Source organism: Solenopsis invicta, chromosome 10, assembly GCF_016802725.1.
Source record: "Solenopsis invicta isolate M01_SB chromosome 10, UNIL_Sinv_3.0, whole genome shotgun sequence".
NCBI classification, from domain to species: domain Eukaryota; kingdom Metazoa; phylum Arthropoda; class Insecta; order Hymenoptera; family Formicidae; genus Solenopsis; species Solenopsis invicta.
This window is the reverse complement of record NC_052673.1, coordinates 10,345,164-10,365,262: the sequence shown is the minus strand read 5'-3', so window position 1 is coordinate 10,365,262 and position 20,099 is coordinate 10,345,164. Positions and strand designations below refer to the sequence as shown.

Sequence of the window (20,099 nt, the reverse complement as noted above, 5' to 3'; positions counted from 1 at the left end):
GAGACTGTCGTTAACCTAGTTTTGGTAATAAGAGCACATATTTTGCGGTAAATTTTCATAAATCTTTTTTTAGTCGTCCATCGGTATATATACATACGCAGCAATGAATAGACGTTGATTGAGGGCATTAGGATAACGAGTAATTGTGAAAATAGGATTTGGATGTAGTATGACATTCTCGATTAGGAAGAATACATGACAGAAATGGAACGCGAAATCTTTCGTTTTATTATAATTATAGAACATCACTATCTATGTATTGAAATCAAAATAGAAAGTAAATTAAAATAATATTAGAAGTAATAATAATGAGATAATTCTGAGGGTAATTTTAGACTTACACTGTTAAACTAATAGAATAACATATATTCAAATTCACGTAACGTACAAAATCGATAACCATATAAATTCAAGTAAAATGTATTATAGATATTTGCGTTCAAAGTTTATAAAATGTTTGTTTAAGCGTTGATAGATGTTTAATTGGAATTTATTAAAGGGTTTATGGACGATAGAAATTTAAATAAAATTGTTTATGAAGGTGATCACTATGTTTGGTAAGCGTTCGAGAAGTGTTGTGTTTTCAGAATGTTGCGAATGTTTGGGAGATGTTTTATTATTAATAATTCTTTGAACAACCGTGTAACATTCCGAAAACATCACAGAACACTTCGAAATATACTTAACTTTCAATATAAGACTATTTCTAACATAAGACTATTTTTTATCAAGATTTTAAATTTTAATTTGAGTAAATTAATTTTGTGAATTAATTTTTCTATGAAACTAAAAATTATATTGTAACAATACAAATTTTTATTTTTTTGTTTTTAACTCTAATTTGGAACTTGCATTAGTGAACCATTTTATTAAGATATCAATGAAAACTTTTATAATGCTGCGTCTTATACTTTATTGTCTACTGATTTTTATTATATTAACGACAAAATTACGTCGTGTCCATTTAACAGCGATATCGCAGACTACTTGTTGGAAATCTCCATGTTGTAGAGATGTTTATTAATTATTTATAAACAAAACGTTTGGGAGATTGTTTTGTGTGCTGAAATCAGTGAGTGTTCAAAGCGTTTCTTATAAAGTGTTTTAGTAACGTTTAACACGTAGTATCAAATATTTCCATTTTCTAAATGTTTGTAAAATTGTTATTCCACAGAGAATTTATGAGGTGTTTGCAGCATGCTTCCAAATCATCGATAAAATTTTTCACAAACAGTTATAAAATCTCACGAACAATTTACGCCAGGGAATGTTTTTTTTACGATTAACAAACTAAAAAGGATGCTGTAAATATTACAAATGTTGTAAAGAATTATTAAAAAGAATTATTTAAATATTTTTACATATTACTCGATTTTTTTCAAAGTTTTGTTCTTTTTGCGAAATTGCGATGTGCATATGTGGCGACAAAGTAATTATTTTAATAGACAAGAACACAAAAGTTTGCATTCAGCGAACATAAGAACGAGAAGAAGGGCAGGAACATGGAGAGAGAGAGAGAGAGTGGGGGGGGGAGGGAGGGAGAAGAGGAGAGAGAGTGATCACGGAGAAGTTACTCGATTAAATCTAATCGAATTGCGATAGGCGAAACTTCACACATTCTTTGCCTGCGAATTGTGTACGCGCATTCTTCACCTTTGGAGATCAAGGGGCATATCGAATTGCTTGGTCATTCCAATCACGTAGTCGAGTTACAGCGGTCCCTCCGAAGATTCCAAGTAGCTGCTAGTGCAGTTCAGCACTTTACAGTTTGCATGCTCGCAGTCGTTGATTTACGAACGTGCGCAGAGAGGACCACGGAATGTAATAGCGGACCTAGGTTTGTTATTGCCGGTGCAACAATCGTTTGTATGCATTACTCTTTGTGCTCGGCTTTATGCATATAATCTGGACGTTGGGACGAAGACGGTCGTTACCAAGACAATGTACCGACCATGTCGAGAAGCACTCTGCTTCTCAATGTTATGTCATGACATTATTGCGAATCTTGTCGATGGAAAAAGACAACGAATTATATACATTGAAAAAAATATTTTGGTAATAATAATCAAATTTTGGTAAAATTTTAATTAATTAATATATACAAATATTTGATAATTATATTAATAGTAACCTTCTCAAACAATAATAGCAATCAATCAGTCATTACACAATTATTACTATTCTTTTTTTTAGGTGCAGATAATGCTTTAATACACAATTCAAATGTAATTTATGTTACAATTACAACAAATGTCTCTTTTAAAAATAATTTATACACATAATTTATTTTTTTATAACTTATGGATTATAATATAATGCTCAATCAAGAGAGAAATGTATAATATTTCTTGTACAAGATAATCGTTTTAATATTTTAGAGAATTTAATAATTTTACTTTTTGGTACTTTTATATTTAATCTTTATAGAGTTTATTAAAAATGTTTTTGAATAATTAATTCGCATAGTTTGTAATAGTAAAACAAGTCTGATGTATGCAAAATTTTTTTTTTGCTGTTTGGTAAAGATAAGTACTTTCCCATACTTATATAGTATATACTGATACGCTGAATCCAAATAAATGAAAATGTGGTATCACATGGAGTTTTTGAGAAAAATGAGGTTGAAATGAGATTACTTTAAAAACGTTTTTTTAACTATTTTTGAAAATTTACAACTGACGAGCTTAATGTGAGTGATTTCGAAAAGAGTTCAAATTAATGCTTGTATTTTAATATGAACATATCGAATCTTTTATCACTGGTATGATTGAATCTCTGGCGCGTTCTAATTTTAGGAGTGGGTTTCAAATAGAACAATTTTCCCGTATAGTCTCAGTGCGAAATACCATTGCAAATAGTAAAAATGTCAGTAGTGGATTTAATCTATAGATTTAATATGGGGCTAAAGGTGCTATTTGTAACAAAAATATTTTATTTGTTACAATTTTTAAAAAATAATTTTCCAAAAAACTAACTTCTTAATTCTGTTGTACGAAAAAAGTCACATAAATTGTATGTATTGTAAAATTTTTTAAGAAATATGAAATATTAATCACGGGGATTCTTCAGGTTTTTTAATTTCCTTACAATCGTGCAATGCCCATGCCGTTGTCTATACGCAAGATCTTATTTTATAATTTTCAAAAGATATATTTAAATGTTATAAATCTTAATATTTTTTGCATAAATAAAATAGTGCAAAAATATTTAACAATATATGGATTTTACATAATTTTCCGTACAATAGAATATTGCAATCGGTTTTTTTGGAAAAGAACTTTATTTTGTTTAAATTGTTTTGTACAATGTAAATAATTGTTTACACTAACGAAATACATATTTTTTTGTGAAATATGATCTTTATATACGTACATGTTACTGGCGGTGAAAGGTTTGATATTTTTACATTAAAGTACAATGTTCAAGTATTGATTTGAGCTCTTTTTGAAATCTCTCGTACATCGGATTCGTCAATTATGAATTTTTAAAAAGAGCGGAAAACGAGTTTTTTAGGCGTTTCAACCTTATTTTTTTTTTTTTTTAATCTGACGTATACTATGATTTCACTTAACGGATTCAGATTCAGCACATCAAAAAATTACTCTTTTTTTTCAAACATCAAAAACCATTTAGATTTGTGTAATCAATACTTTATTTCGTGCTGGGCAATTTAATTTTAAGCACTAAAGAAACGGAATCTTATTTATATTTGCCGCAGAGATAATAAAAATAATAAATAATTAGAATTTAATCGATAAACTGGCAAATTGTGTTTAATAATTAACTTTATTCGCAAAATGTTTTGGCTTTAGGTTTAGGTCCTTTTCAACTGAGTCAATTAAAACATTAATATTAATATAAATCATTTATTGTTGTAAACACAATCACCCGTGAGTTCTCTCTTTCTAGAGAATTCATCAATTCAGTAATATTTTTATTGTCAGTAGTATGCAGAATATAAACCAATAAATCTTGACATGTAAAGGTATTCAAAATTATTAAATACAATTTGCAAATTTGTCGACTAAATTCTAATTATTTATTAAGATTTAAAGATATAATCTTGGTAAAACAACAAATACAATTTAATGATATAAAACAATACAGAGTAAAATATTATACACTCGAAAGATGATGTCGTAGAAATATTACGTCTTATGCGAAATCTTCGAAAGTATTTAATATTTAATATTATAAGATAGCACGAAGTTGCTTGTAATATAATTGCGAGCATATCCGAATAATCAAAAGGGCTTCAATTTCCTTTGGTTCTGCAAATTCACTCAATAAAATTGGGAGGCGTATCGTACGCTTTACCGCCGCGTTACCACAAACGCCCCGTCGCAGGAGAAACGGCCAATATCGGGTCAGACAGATGTTCCTTCGTCGCCGCGTGAATTATCGACTTCGCTCCTCCGTGCGCAATTCCTCCTGCCGGGGCGTTAGGAAATATTGAAGAATTTGCATATTCCGCATCTCGTACGTGACTGCTCACGACATAACTAACAAGCTTTTCTATCTGTTTTATTTTCCATGTTTCTCATCCGGACGACGACGGACCGTACTACTCATCCACTAATGCTGGTATCTCGGTGGTGGTGACGACGACTCTCCAACTACGGTGATGGTGATTGCGGTGGAACATTAACGCATTGGTGACGGACACACACACACAAACACACATACACACACACACATACGTTGGCGTATTTACTTAATTTATTTTGCTTGCTAAAATCTTGCATTTATTTCATTGGAAACGTTATATCGATCTCGTTTGTTACATACATTATTATTTTATTAACTTATCAACTTCATGGATTATTATTCTTATGCTAATGCTTGTTTTAATATTAACAACGAAATGGGTATTCTCATGTTTTATCACGCCTTATCTCACGCGCGGGCTATTAACGTGTACTGTTACAATCACTTCGCTATTTCCTCGAAAACTTGTGCGACCGTGCCGGCCCTTTATTGGACGCCACTCGCGAAATTATCGCGCGAATCTGCATTTACACGCCGGTACCGTCTGCGGTTCCGTCCGCAAACTCCATCGTCACGAACGATCTCCGCGTTAAATTCCGCAAATGTCGACTCCTTCCCCCGGCTTCTCTATGTTAAACCGCGTATCGTGTGTAAACGAAACGACGTTGCTTTCGCGGACGAATTTGTGCCACTGATACATCCGTTCCCGTTCCAATGAACCAATCCCGGCTGATCCACTCGTTAATTACTTTCAATCCCCTTAAATTGATCACTGTTGCGGTGGCGACGCCATTACGACTCATCGATCGATTTTCGATACGCGACCGCTTGCACTTTTCTTTTGTGCCCCCTCTATAATTTATGTGTGGTTTGGACGTCTTTCATCCATTTCCCATGTCGTACCTCTCTGCGGCGTCTATTTATTTAATATTCCGCTCTTTTGCTCGCCCGTATCGATTATTGTCAATTAAAACACTAATGTAATTTTACTCGATTTATATATCACTGCGATATCGATTCGTTTAATTTTCTATTTTTTGCGTCGCTCACGTCGCGTGGTTTTTCTATTTTAACTGGACAGTCCTGTTGTCAGGCACCCTGAAGACCTATCAACGCGCGGCTTGCGACGAGGAAACGATGACGTTAAAATGTCCGCCTGGCACAAAAATCCTCGTCGAACACGCTCAATATGGCAGAACGGGAATGTATGGCATCAGTAAATGCAACTCGTCCGTTCCTCCGATGATCGCGGAGGACAAACCGACGAATCACACATGTATTTGGCCGCAATCAGTGCAGGTATGTGCCAACGAAATTCTCTCATTCCGCACAGGTAAATACCGATCGAGCGGCACAATATGTGGTTTTTAAGTTTATTGAAAATTACTGCTACATGAACGTATTGATATAATTGAATTTAATTGATTTAGCGAGACCCTAGGAGGTTAAATAAAATTTTATAACAAAGTTTTTTTAAAATTTTGATTTTTTATTACCGTTTTTATTACAAAACCAAGTGAACTTTACTTTCGTACTTTTTTAAATTTCTTTTTGCTTCTTCAAGGTAATTAAAAATCTTTTCAAGTTGTAATTGATTATGGTATACGCCCCGTGCTAATAAGATATTATAACTTTTCTCTATGATAATAACGTTAAAAAAATTCTATATATTTTCATCCTAATATTGAGTTTCACGATATAAAAGTTGATATTAAACTATGTCAATGTTGAAGTATGACGTGACACATTCTCTTTGTCGCAAGTTAAAAGACTGATCACATAAGTATTTTTCGTGTAATGACATAGCGGACGAACTTCGCAAATTTGCTAAACTTGCAAAGACACGATTCCATTCTTCTGCGGAAAGTTTAATATTTGGACGTACTTAAAATTCCGATTATCTTCTGATTCTGCCACTTCAGCTCCCGAAAGGCAGTTTCGCGCAGTCCAAACTCCGTTCAATCCGTGAACCGCCTAAATTCGGAAGTTCCGAAGAATTCTCTAACGCCGATCAAATATAGGATGCGTCATCTCCGTTTCGTAACAGCGCGGCATCACGATTGCTCGTTTACTCTGATACAGCTGAAAGAGATTTTACGCCGTCGTTCACGCCTGCTCCATTTCCAACGGCTACACTTTCGTTTCTCCGTCTCTTCATTCCGAAACTTTATTCAATGTTTTACATTTATTAGCTCTTCGCAAACTCCTCAATTCTAATCCAGGAGGAGGGCGTAGATGATATATTCATCCCACTTTCGTCTTTCTCTTTCGTTCTATCCCGCGTGAGTACCGAACTGGAAAGAATCGTAAACTGAATCCCACCCTTTCTGGGTTAACCTTCGTACGCTTCAAGCATCGTAAAACCCCGTTTGAACGCATGAACTTGTGCATGAATCAGAGCACACAATCATTCTTATCTTACGGATGATTTTACGTGAGATCGTGATTGTCGCATCTCTTTCAATCGCAATTATTTATATTAATGTTTCCGTTTACGCGCGTGCGCTAGATAGACAGACTTGGTAAACAATTTATTTATATTAACACACAAATCTAAATTTTAAAATTGAAAAAGCCGTGATTGAAAAGCCAATTCTATAGCTAAGATATTTTCGCCTCTACCGTCGTACTTCTTCTCCTTTCGTTTGTGCGATTTTTCAAAATTGTCGGTGAGTTCGATTTAAGCGAGCTGAAGGAAGAAGCTACGTCAAAGACGACGCAAACACGCAACTCGGATGTAACTGTAAACATCGTCAAAGGAGAGCTCTCGCAAAATTTTCGCGAGAGCGGTAATCGAGCAAGCCGGGGAAGTCGAGGGAAAAGCATTGGTGTGTACGATTTATTCTCTCAGTAGGAATGCAACGGCGGGAAGAAACTCTCTCTCTCTCCGCGAGAAAAGTCCGCGGAGAATGCGCCCGTACGAAAACTTGTTTTCTTTGAGCTTAATTCACTGGCAATTATGGATCTCGCGCGAGAGCGGAAAAAGGGATACGTCCCGCATTGGTCTAAAATCTTGGTTCGCGAAATAATGGCAACTGACCTGAAAACGGCACCCCTGTGTTTCGCGAAGCGTGCAACTGACAAATTCGTTTGAGGTCGCGCGGGCTAAAGAGAAGAGGGTTGAAGCGAGACCCGGCGGTGTAACGAGATTGTTAGCGAGGTGTTCTTGGAATACACGTTTTATTACTCTCCCTTCTTCCGATATTAAATTACTCATTTATGTTACTCACAATTTGTATCAAGCGAAAATTGAGTACGAGTAATAATCTTTTACGATTGTTTTTCTTAATTGAAAACTTGTTCTTTGTCATGAAACCTGGGTATTTTATATATATACGTGTAGTAAAGAAAGTTTACGTCATTGCGCAAGGATCTTCGGAAGGATCAGACGTCCCTTGGTAATTCAGAATGCAGTCTCCGCTTCTGTACTCTCGGGGAGAAAAAAAAAGTGGCGTTATTCGCGCGGCATTGCGATATAATAACTTGCCTTCGGTGTACAATAAAAATCTTCGCCGGTATCCATCGGGTTTGCGGTTTTCGCGAGTCCGCGTATCGATTTCATATTTCATATTCCACCGGCCGTGAGAGGAACCATTGTACGTATGATCCCACTAGAATGCGAAAATGGAGTAACACTTTTATTTCGTCGACTATCTTATCCTCTTCCGCAGATCTTGCTTTTCACGAGATTTACGCTTTCTCCTGCACATTGCGCGATATTTTTTAGTCACTGGATACGCGATTCGTTCCACGACGCTCTGCTCCTTGAGGTATAAATTTTATAAAATGCTAAAATTTGCCCCTTTCCATTTTTACGCGTATATGTGTATGTACGCGTGATATATTATTATCCGGAATTGTACTAAGAAATAGAATCTTCGTTTAGCTTTTTTAAAAAAGATCAAACCGTGTAGAGCAGTGACTGTGGGTACGGTGCACTCGATAACCCGCTTTACGCCAATGATCCGTAATGTTTTCAGCGGGATTTATAGCGCTTCCGGCTCTTTTCTACAGGCAGATTGCAACGTATACGACAGAGAAAAATCAATGACGGTCGATAGTCCAGCGGGTCAAAATGGTGCAAGTATCCACGGTCCACCGTAGAAGAATCTTCTTCCTGAATGATTTATTTAGTCTCTGAACAAAAAGCCGGCTCATAAAACAAGTTCATATAATGAAGCGCGCCTAGTCTATTTACCATGTTCTCATATAATGGATCATGCCTGCGACGATCTCTCACGGTTAACTGTGTGGGCAATTTATCGAGTCCCAAAGTATTTTCATTCACCATTTATCATCTTTGATTTAAAAAATGTTTACGTAAAATTTAAATTTATTCAATTATTAAACGCAAAATTCAAACAAATAAAAATTCAAATGATTGCAAATTGTATTGGCGCGAGGATTTAAAAATCATGAAAAATATTTTTTTTTAACCGAATAACACAGTTGTACAAAATGCATTTATATTATTGCGCTAATAGGACTTATTATTTTCTTTAGCGCAGCGCGGTAAAGTTCCAACAGAAGAAGCGTAATTTAATCTGACATAATTCTATAAACAACTTTCTCTTTTTGCGCGTCGACTTTTTAAATTTTGATTCAAACCAACAATAAGATGTTTATCGAAACGTGAGATGAAGAGTGTCCCGCAAAAACACTTCTGGTTAATAGTTTATATTAATATACATATATTGACGATGAAAGAATTGACGGTATGATTCGCTGGAGAGCACGTCGTGATTACGCGATCGCACGCGTCATTGCTTCCAATGCGCACGAGAAATTCCTGGTCGCCCGATGACGCTCCTGTTTTCACGATGGAAGCGTTTCCGGCACGAGTGCACGTGAACGAATCAGCGCGGCGGTACTTTTCCCCGGTGCAGGTTGCATGGGAATTTTCGATGCTGGGAAGGCGTATCCCTGAATGAAGGCGTATTCCCTACAGAACCATAAGGAGAGTTCGACTCGAAAGTGGCTCCGTGCCTCGCCGAGCGATTCGAATCTCGCGAAAGGGCTTTTCCGCGCGAGTGCTTACCCTCTGCGCAACTTCTCGGCGACATACGTCGCTGCTTCCATAAGGAGGTAGGAATTTAAAGTCGCGGCTTGCCGGAATAAAGGCGACGGGTGCGCTCGCGTGCATCCGTAGACGCGTTCTTCCGTGAGGAACGTATGTAAATCGCGAACTGGAGGGAAGATCGAAGACTGAAGTGGATGTGCAAATATCGATAACGAGGATTCGCGCGGAGAGGTATTTACGTATAAACGGGCGAATATTACGAAACGCGAGCAGACTTTGACGGAATTATAAACTGAATAAAGGGAGATGGATCGAGATCGAGGACGCGGCAGGAACTACGGGAGCTAGAGGATTCAATGCTAGAGGATTCAATCGTTATACGACCCTCGGCTTTGTGTAGCGAGGTCAGACGTCTGTGTACCGCTCTAAAGATCTCGATTCGATATGCTGATCTTTCAGTTTATAGTTTGATTTTATCGCCCGAGGACTTACGTTGGTCTCGTGGCGCATTGTGCACTTAGCTCGCGACGCTATAAGCCGAAAGTTCTTATTCCTATCGCGCGCGTCACATGCAAATAATATCCTAGATACGGGATTGCGCCCGCGTCCCGCGCTGCACATCTCCCGAAATATATTGAGGGCTCCGCGTATCGCTAATCACGTTTCCTTATATGGCAGGTAGTAGTCGAAGTAGCTCGATAATATCAAAGCGATAGTCCCCTCCTTGCGCCGAGATTGGTTTGTTAGTTTACGGTATCGGGGTCCCCGTGCAACAGCGAGAGAAACGTAGCGGTTTAAGGGAATTACGCGTCCTGACTTTGGCCCCTGGGGCAAAGTTGCTCGACGGAACGGTAAACGTTTACTTATAGTGACGGACGACATGGAAACGGTCAGAATGTATCGACGCACGCGGAAAATCGATTTCTCCCGCGGGAGCCCTCGCCGCATGCACGTGAAATGCACGAGAATGGCCCAAGACGGAAACTCCGAAAGCCGATAATTAGATGGATATCGTATATACGCGGGAACACATACGCGATCGAGTCGCACGCGGGAATCCCAATACGAATGTGTGCCGGTGGCAGCTTGAAGCCTGGAAACGTAATTTCCACATTTCCCACGGTTGAGTCTTTTGTCTTCCTTCACCTCTCGCGGGATATTACAGTTATTAAAACGAACGTTTTTGTATGCTCATCGATTTTTAATTATCATGGACGCGGGTGGATTTAATCGTAAATAAAAAAGGAAGGAATTAATGTGCGGTGAAAATATCTTTTGTTAACATAAATTTGAAATTAAAATTCAAAAAAAAAAGTCTTTAGTATCGCTGAGGTTTTTTAAAACTGAAATATTCTCAAAACCCCCCGAAAGTCTTGAAAAGTTGCATTCTCATTTTATATGACACGGGGTTACCGTCATAGAGACACGCGTTATCCTAATTAAAATTACTACTCGTTTCATTAAGATGCTGCTCGTGTAACGCAATTAAATTAGCGTTTAACGTAATCAAGCTTGAGCGAGGTATTGTAATTCGAGCCTTCGCACGCAATTAGCTGATTGAAAATGGAATCCGAGATATTCTCGGCGATATGTGCGGATATCACCAAACAGTGTCGAATAACCAATGACTTCTCAGGAGCGCGAAACTCGGGAGGATGATTTTCGAAGAGCGACGACGTCGCTCGCTCTCGACGGCTGACGCTTCGCGCCCAGCGTGACATTTTCGAGCGGACGTTTTCTTAATTAAAAAAAAGAAAAAAAAGAATCGATATTCCTATTTTTCCTTTTGCGAAGCTTGCGTTCGCGATTTTATCTCTTCCGTTTTATCTTCCGCAGGATTCCATCGTCGTATTTCCGAGTAACGCGCTCCCGGTATTTCGTTTCCGGCAAAAGTTGCAACACGATTTTCATTTTTTGTTACTGTTTATTAATTGACCGTGTACGTTCTGATATTTTTCTTTTTTTGTATTCATCTACCGATGTTTGCAATTTATCCTCTGTAATAGGATGTGTTTACGGAAAGAGCAAATTAAAAATTTAAACTTAAAAATTCAAAAATTTTTTATTTACAACTCTACGGACAGCTCATCGCTCATGTTGTCGATTTGTTCTCGCACTCCACGCAAATATCGGCATGTGACATACGATTTCGTTATGCAGATTGACCCGAACGATATTAGTTTTACTTTGTACGGTAGCTTTTTATTAAAATAAAAAAAAAAAGAATCCATTTCAAACCCAAGCTCATCGGCGGAAAGGCTCGGCCGCAAAATTAAGGCTTTATTCCATGTAAAAGCTAATTGATTCAGTTGAAGTTGTCACAGTTGGTCCACCGCTCTGCTAATATAATACACTCTTTTTATCCAGATGAAGTTTTTATTCATCTACGGATATTTGCAATTTGTCCTTTGTAATGTGATTACGGAGCAAATTAATAATTGAAAATTGAAGATTCAAACATTTTTATTTATAACTCTATAACTAAAAAGCTCATCTCATCTTATCGATTTATTCTTGCATTCCACGCAAATATTGGCATGTGACATACGATTTCGTTATACAGATTGACCGGAACGATTAATTTTACTTTGTCCGCGGCAGCGTTTTATAAAAACAAAAATAATCTCATTTCAAACTCACCGGTGGAAAGGCTTGGCCGCAAAATTAAGGCTTTGTTCCGTATAAAAGTTAACTGATTCAGTTGAAGTTGTCAGTTTGTCCACCACTGCTGACATATACTTTTTTTTTATCCAGACGAGTACTCTTTACAGCAGTTGCAATAACCGTGGCAAAGGGTGCAACCACTGTAATTTCAAGCTTCGACTTCAAAGTACCATCGAAATAGATTAGTTCACACATCTGTTTGTGTTCACGTTATCACATTAATTTTTCTTATATTTTTTTCTTTTTCCTCAATGTGTGATCTGTGTTTAATAAATTAATACAAATTTTGGAATATATTTTTATCTTAAACATTTTTTTAAATTTTAACTTTTGTGTCTTCTTATACATTTTAATTATAATTTGAACAATTTTATGCGGCATTCGATTTAAAACGATACGTATATTTGAGATCAATTTATTAATATCGTCTCCGTGATTCATCGTTAAAAAATAATTTTCTTTTGATTTATTGTAAATGTTCTGTTTAACAATTTGGTTTAACAATTGCCATTTAATTAAAAGATGTATTTGGAATGTTGTGCCTTCATTATTATAGAGTATTCCAACATGATTTAACGCTCGATCAGAAAAAAAAACCGATATTTTCTCTTATCTAATTTTATATATACATTTGATATAAAACTTATATTTTATCTATATCTAATTCTTATCGATCCCGATCATAAAATGAGCGGATTTTCTCATTGACGCGTTAGCACTCACTGTTGCAGATGGTGGTTGGAGTCTGTCAGAAAAAGCGGCAGTGCAAGTTCAACACTAACCCGACGACTTTTCAAGGTGATCCTTGTCCCGGATTACGGAAGTATATCGAGGTCGCGTACAAATGCCGTCCCTGTAAGTACTTCTCATCCGTATACATGCAAATGCGTCTACATATACGTCCGCACGAATGCATGCGCGAACGTGCGCGAGCAGACGCGAGATCGAGCTGCACCTTCGGGAGAGAGAGAAGGGATCGTTTTTCTCCGAGACATCCGATTCCTTTTTACGCGAGCATCGAGCGTTAGGTCGGTTCGCCGCTTGCATAAGAACCGGCGATATCGATGAAATTCCTCGCGCGACACGCACGACGGATCGACGGGAAGACTTGCGGGGAAATTCTCAGGCGCGACGTGATCCGGCAAACTCCGACCGATTCCGCTGGCTGCGGGAATATTTACTGCGGGTAAAAACGTAATTTTGCAATCATTCCGAGACCTAGTAAGAATTCAAGTGAAATCGAAGCTTCGCCACAAGTGAAATAACTCGCTAGAACTTTATTTCGTTTAGCGACTCTCTTTACGATTATATTTTATCGCGAATTCATTCACTACTCTTTATTCAGTTAGGTACACTGATTGACGAAGGGTACGGTAAAATTTAATCCTAAAAAGAAAATAATTTATTCCTTTTTGACGAATTTTTTCTTTTTCCATTTCTAGTGTTCTTGCTTTGGACGTCAAAGTTTATAAAGTTTTGCCTCGTATGTGTTTTGTATGAAATTTCACTGCATTTGCTATGCTGAGCTTAGCGCGAGTGACAAAACCACGCGTTTGAACTCTAACAGTGATATCAGGGATCTATACGTACGCATCTACGTAAGAGCAAAGCAATGGGGACAACCTGTTGCAGTAACAAGCTTCAAGTAATTTTTGCTACGAAGTATAGCAAATACTCCATCGCGGTACGTTTTACATTCCGTAGGTCCGCACTGGTTCCCTGCATTCGCGCTCGCGAGCCGCAGTCGTCTCATTGTTTACTGCGCACACGGTAAATCCAAGTGCTTTTTCGGGGCACTGCTGGCAGCGTTAAATCACTCTCCAGAACAAAGGTCTGTCAGTTTCGCGCGCTGAAAAAGACCGGCAGAACGTAAGTGCAAGAAACACGGCTACGTAACCGGTTTGTTTTAGTTCGATACGACACGGGATTGTTAATAACAAACTTGCGTAATGCTTATTATCTCTTTGATTTCCCTCACAAATTTCAAATGCAAGACGCTTGACTGGGATCTACGGAAAATATTAAACTTATTGTACGCGGTAGGTTTTATTGAACTTTATGCTTTGAATTGAATGGACATTTGTCCGTGGCAACGTACAATTTGTTTTTGACATAGTTCGATTATTTACAGTGTACGTGTTTGTGTCTTAATTTGTGGCTTTACTACGTTATATGTTGCACTTTTAAAAATATTGCCTATTCTTTTTTTTTATGTCATTTGCACCGAAACAAATTTGATAACTTTGACATACTAAATGCATTATTTTCTATATTCTCTCTTCATGTAACCGTATCTACTGTTAACAATACATGATATAAAAGTTATTTCAATTTGTCAAAAAATGTTATATTTTGCGCGCACTTTGAAACGAATATTTTTTTTTTTTTTTATTTACAAATATCGCTAAAAATCGTAAAATGGCAATAGTCGAATTCTAAAACTCGGTAAACCAATTTTTTAAGTGATTTACGTAGCATTCTTCATAACTATCAATTATTGTAGTTTTAACAAATGTACAAATAAATCCGTTTTTTATACATGCAAAAATTAAATTATTTAAATTTAATCTATTATCGCGCAAATTTGTAGTAAAGCAATATTGTCACGGTTTTATTAAAAACTACGTATGACATGCCGAGATATGAATACTTATAGCTTCAGAAATGTTATCCTACTGCTTAAAACGGTTACAAGTAGGAAGTATATTCGTCATAACTGTTATACGAATTCCAGCAGGGAAAAAATGTTACAGAAACGTACGAATCAATTTGTGCTATTCTCGGCGAGTAATATTGTGTCATATATGTAAATATTGGTTTACGCGGTTTGAAAAAGGTGATTTTTTTATTTGAATGATCGACAGCGTTCAAGTTGCCCTAAAAAATGTGAAGACACTGATGATATCTAAGAGTTACTGGCTGGAAAAACTCAAGTATTATTCAAAAAGAACTTTCATTGCACTTAGGAATAACTCAACAAGTTTCAAATCGGTTGAATAAAGTGGAAAAAATTCTAAAAGAAGAAAAAGTGGATTCTCCACATATACTGAAAAAAAAAAAATGACAAGATCTAAGCGAGTTTTTTATTGCTTACTGAGCAAGAAAATAAATCTTCTATGAAAAACCGATGATAAAAAAGTACATTTATTAAGATAATTCAAAATCATGGGTATTCAATAAAGACGCTTAAACGAAACGTACATGAAAAAAAAAGAGTTATTCTGTGTATTTGATGTGATTTCAAAGGTGTGATTTATTATGAACTGGACCCGATGAAACAGTAACGTTAGATCGCTTTTGCTAGTTATGTCATTCGAATGAGGAGTTGAAGAAAAATCGACTTTTTGGAAAATGCCATCGCGCAGTCAACTTGATGTATTATGCTCGGCCTCGCGTGACAAGATTCGTCAAAGATAAATTGCAACCCTGCTAGGATATTTTATCGCACCCGGCATATTCACCGGATATAACGCCTTCATCTGTTTCGTTTGAAGCTACACGCTTTGTCTGATATAGATTTAGAAGTGTCAAAGAGAAAATGGTTTGATGCTTTTATCGCGAGTAAAGACCAATCTTTCTGTTAAGTCAGAATCTATAACTTGTCAGAAAGAGAAATATTGCAAAATAATGGGAATTACTTTTATGATTGAATTACAATTACGCTTTGACAATGAATACTGAGTTTCATAAAAAATAGTGGATTATTCATCTACATACTGCAATGAAAAATAATTTTCAAAGAGTGAACAATAGGAGAAAAACAATATATTTGTATGAAATAATAAGTAACTGAATACAACAAATTCTTTTTAATTAAAAAGTTTTGAATAATTTTAATTTTCATAGATTTCTGCTTTTTTCAATTTATATGTTTATAACGAGATTTTTTTTTAATTGTAATGTACATTTAAGAAAAGGGAAATAGAGTAATATAGTTAAGTGCATGATAAAAGTAACATTGAATATAATAAATGAAACAAAAAATACTACGCTGATATTCAATTTTTATTGGATCTTGATCATAGAGTAACTTACAAGACAATTTTTGTTAACAAGCTTTGCAATCAGCCTGCGAGATTATTTTTAGCAGAATAGTGAGCACAAGAATGTAGAACACTTGAACAGATACGAAGGAAAGTTCAGGAAACGAGAGTACATATTATGGCAAGTGAGGTTGAGAAGTTTTCCTGGCGTATTTGCGCCGTGTAATATAGAAGACAATGGTTCTGAATATCGTCTCGGGAGTCTCCAGTCTTAAGATCTTCCGGGGAATAATCTTTAATGTCTTATAAAAAGATTGTAATCCAACGCAAAGAGCACTACAAAATTAATTTTACTATAAATGTGATCAAAAGAGAATTATTGATTAAAATTAAGAGAAAATGATTTTAGTTGAGAGCCTTTTCTTAACTTAAAATTAATGAAGAATATTAATTACAAATACTTTAGTTATTTACTATATATTATTAAATTAATATAAAATCAATACTGCATTTTATTAGTTATATATTAAATATTATAACGCACCCGTACATAACATAATTGTATTTTAAATAGTGTTGCAGTAGCAAAATCATTTGCGAGCGGACAAGTAGTAAAGATCAACGGTTTGTGTGGCGGAGTATTCAGATACGTATTTATAGATACATATGCAGGTAGCGAATCAGTAAATTAGTTTCAAAAAGTACATTTTAAACAAGTCGAAGCAACAAATGTACTTTATTTATTAAAAAAGCATCGTGTTATTTATTAGAAGATGAGAATTTACATTTAATGATCGTGCAAATTCTCATATTAATTCATAAGTTTTGCAGCGCAGTAATATGAATATTTAATAAATGTCTACATTACGTGAAAAATATGAAAAGGAATGAATTTATACATTCAGTTTTAATATAGCGAAGACAGATTATGTAACGCAAATATTTCGCACACTGTTTTTTTTTTGCATTGATAATTCTGGCGAGTACGGCTTAAGTGTAACGCATAATTTTCTGGCTGCGAAATGATGAGTGCAGGAAACTATAAGCGAGAAGCCGCCCATGTGTTTTGTAAAGCGTTCATTTTACGAAACTTTTCCTTTAATTTTTTTTCTTTCTTCTTTTTAGAATATAGTGTCGCATACAACAACGAAATAAAAACTACAAGCAGTCATTTAGAAAGCATGCGGTTGCACTTCGCAGTTCACTAAAGGACACGTAGGAAATATGACGATAATGGCGCGCTTTAGACAAAAGTTTATTCTTGTTGCAGTTTTTATTATCTAGAGTAACATATGCGTGTCCACTGCAATTTCGCACGCAACTTTGTTACAACAACGCTATAATATTTTTGTTATTTCATATATATGTCCGTTGTCTAACACATTGAATATGCAAATTGTAGAATTTCACATTTCTATAACTTTGTTTTAATTACAATGACATTTTCAGGCAAGCGAATGTTTTCTCATTACTCCCTAATAATACGGCGCATCTATAAATTAATTAACGTTGTGTCAAAATAAATTCTTGAAATTCAGTTTGTACACATAGTGAAATGCTGATACGTGTATATCCCATGATTTTACGGTGCATTTTTATTGAAACAGAGAGAGAGAGAGAGAGAGAGAGAGAGAGAAAGAGATGGGGAGGGGAAGAATCCATTATCATCTCCGAATAAAGTCCGATTCGCGAATCCATTAAAATGTATATTCACGTTTCGCGTATTTACATCCACACATCACAACTTGGTCCAAAAACAAAACGCTCGAGCGCTGGGATGACGCTTGTACGTGGCTAACGCGGTTGTCCTCTGTAATACATCAACGGGACGATTACATATTACAGGTGTCGCGTTACGTGCCAAAGCCAGCCGACACCTCACGCGCCGCCCGCAAATCTATCCGACGACAACACGTGCCACTTATTGCACCGATGTACACGCACAATAAGCCGGGTATACGAACGTGCTTAATCTGTCTAATCAATTTTTGCTTCGTTCATCCGCTCGATGATCAATGTAATGAGGAGTAAACGAGGTTGCTTCATGTTTCGCATCGCGATGGGATTTGCAGCGCGTGTAATGAGCACTCAAATTGCAATCGGATAGTATTCATGCACCTGAATACGATTAATGAATAGAACGTTTTTAAAGATCTGATTTCTCGATCTCCATTTATATGCGCAACCCAATAATAAATTTTATTTCGAAAGATCGAAACTTTGAACGTTACTATGACTGATTTTTTTTTTTACACATTGTTTATAGAATAATGCAATTGTTCGTCGCACGCTTGGCTTAATAGTTCACACCGATGTAATTGTGGATGCTTTCCGTTTAGTGCAGACGCGCGAGTCGCGCGCCAAACAAGCGTCGTTCTGTCTTTATTACTCATTGAATACCAAGAAAGACGGGGTGACGATTGTGTTGACTTGCATCACTAAACGGAAAGCGCCCTTTGTTCGTCCGTTTGTTCCTCTTCTCTTTATTACTTCTTTTATGTTCCTTTTAATTCATGCCACTTCTGCAGTAATCATCATTACACGCTACGTGTGATTCATTCAGCTCGGGATCTAATAGACCATCCTTATCAGCTCCTTGGCTTTGTCGGTCACCCTCGACACGTATTCCTTCTCCGCGTTATTCGCGTCCACACCGCACCGAAGTGGAGTGTTCGAAAAAGGGCCGGACGTACGTTGAAAAGAATTCCATTCGTCGGCGTACACGGGCCGCTACGGGTACCGACGTGCCCTGTCGGGAAGAGAAGGGCACGTACTCGCTCGCGTTTACCTTCTTCCTCGCCTCCGCCCCATGCACACGAGCATACGTGGAAACTGGAGATTCCATCGATGTCAGGAAAAGTAGGTCGATCGAAGTCCCGGCCTTTTGCTGAAAAAGCGAGGAGCCGGCTCCATTGTCGCTACGAGTAGTCCGCCGTCGAGGGAATTACCTCTCTCCCCTTTCAACCCTCTTTCCACCACTCTTCCGCACCATGGCGGCGCTTCCTCTTTTTTGCCAATTAAAGCCCCAGACTGGACATTTCTCTCTCTCTCTCTCTCTCTCTCTCTCTCTCTCGCCTACCTTTCCCCTCTCTTTCTCTCTATTCTCCTCTTCCTCTCTTTCACTTGCATGAGCTTCGCGAAGCTCCCACGGCAATAAGGAAGTTCCGCGAGCTCTCTCGCGTATACCATGGATTCGCTCTTCCGGGCGAAATTTCACGGGCCATTGACGCCCCGGTCTTTGATATGTCCATTGGATAGTGCCGGCCACTTTTACGTGGATACGAGCCTCGAGAGAGCTCCGGCTAGTATGGCGTGGCGGCGATTTTTGCTTTGCATGTAACGTGGCAGTAATAGCGCGATACGGGCAGTATCCCACGTAGAAAAATCTTGGAGAACCGACGTAATCTTATGCGCCATGGATAACGTGGAAGAGTGTATTAAAAGGAGGAGCAGACCATCCCCACGTTTTAAAGTCATCCTTTACGATACTACGGTATCCGCGACGGCATTATCTTTTATTACAGCCAAGAATGGTTAATTCAGGTTAGCTTAACTTTTGGATGCTACGGCTATAATCTGAAGAATTAGGTGCTTTAAGCTAATTTTGGAGTTTTCGAGCGCCATGACTAAAATATACAAATGAGGGCGATGCGAACTTTAATCATTATTATTTTAGAACAAGGGATCTTTTGTTATAATAAAATAACAATAACGTATCAGCTCGTTAGAGTTTAGATGAGGTGTACGCTCTGGCCGTATGTGGGACAGTTGTAAAATGGAAAATATATGAACGTGGAAAAACACGATTTATCAGGATTGGAATTAAAAAGCATTACGGTATAATGTTGAAAATATAAGTGATATTAAATACACAGTATCAAAATGTGATATTGAAAATGGGCCATTTTATATTGATAAAATTATATTTGAAAAATATGTATTTG

The 20,099-nt window shown here is 36.9% G+C and overlaps 1 protein-coding gene across 4 annotated transcripts in view; it reads left to right on the top strand.

Moving 5' to 3' along the window:
- The window catches only part of LOC105195019 (protein eva-1 homolog C), a 211,531-nt gene that overhangs the window by 129,156 nt on the left and 62,276 nt on the right, over positions 1 to 20,099 (top strand). For 2 of the 4 annotated variants that reach the window (XM_039454593.1, XM_026137653.2), the window contains exons 4-5: positions 5,570 to 5,787; positions 12,889 to 13,027. In XM_039454593.1, coding sequence (XP_039310527.1) covers positions 5,570 to 5,787; positions 12,889 to 13,027 — 357 coding nt within the window. The remainder of the gene's footprint in view (positions 1 to 5,569; positions 5,788 to 12,888; positions 13,028 to 20,099) is intronic. The other 2 variants (XM_039454594.1, XM_026137655.2) reach the window with 2 other exon arrangements.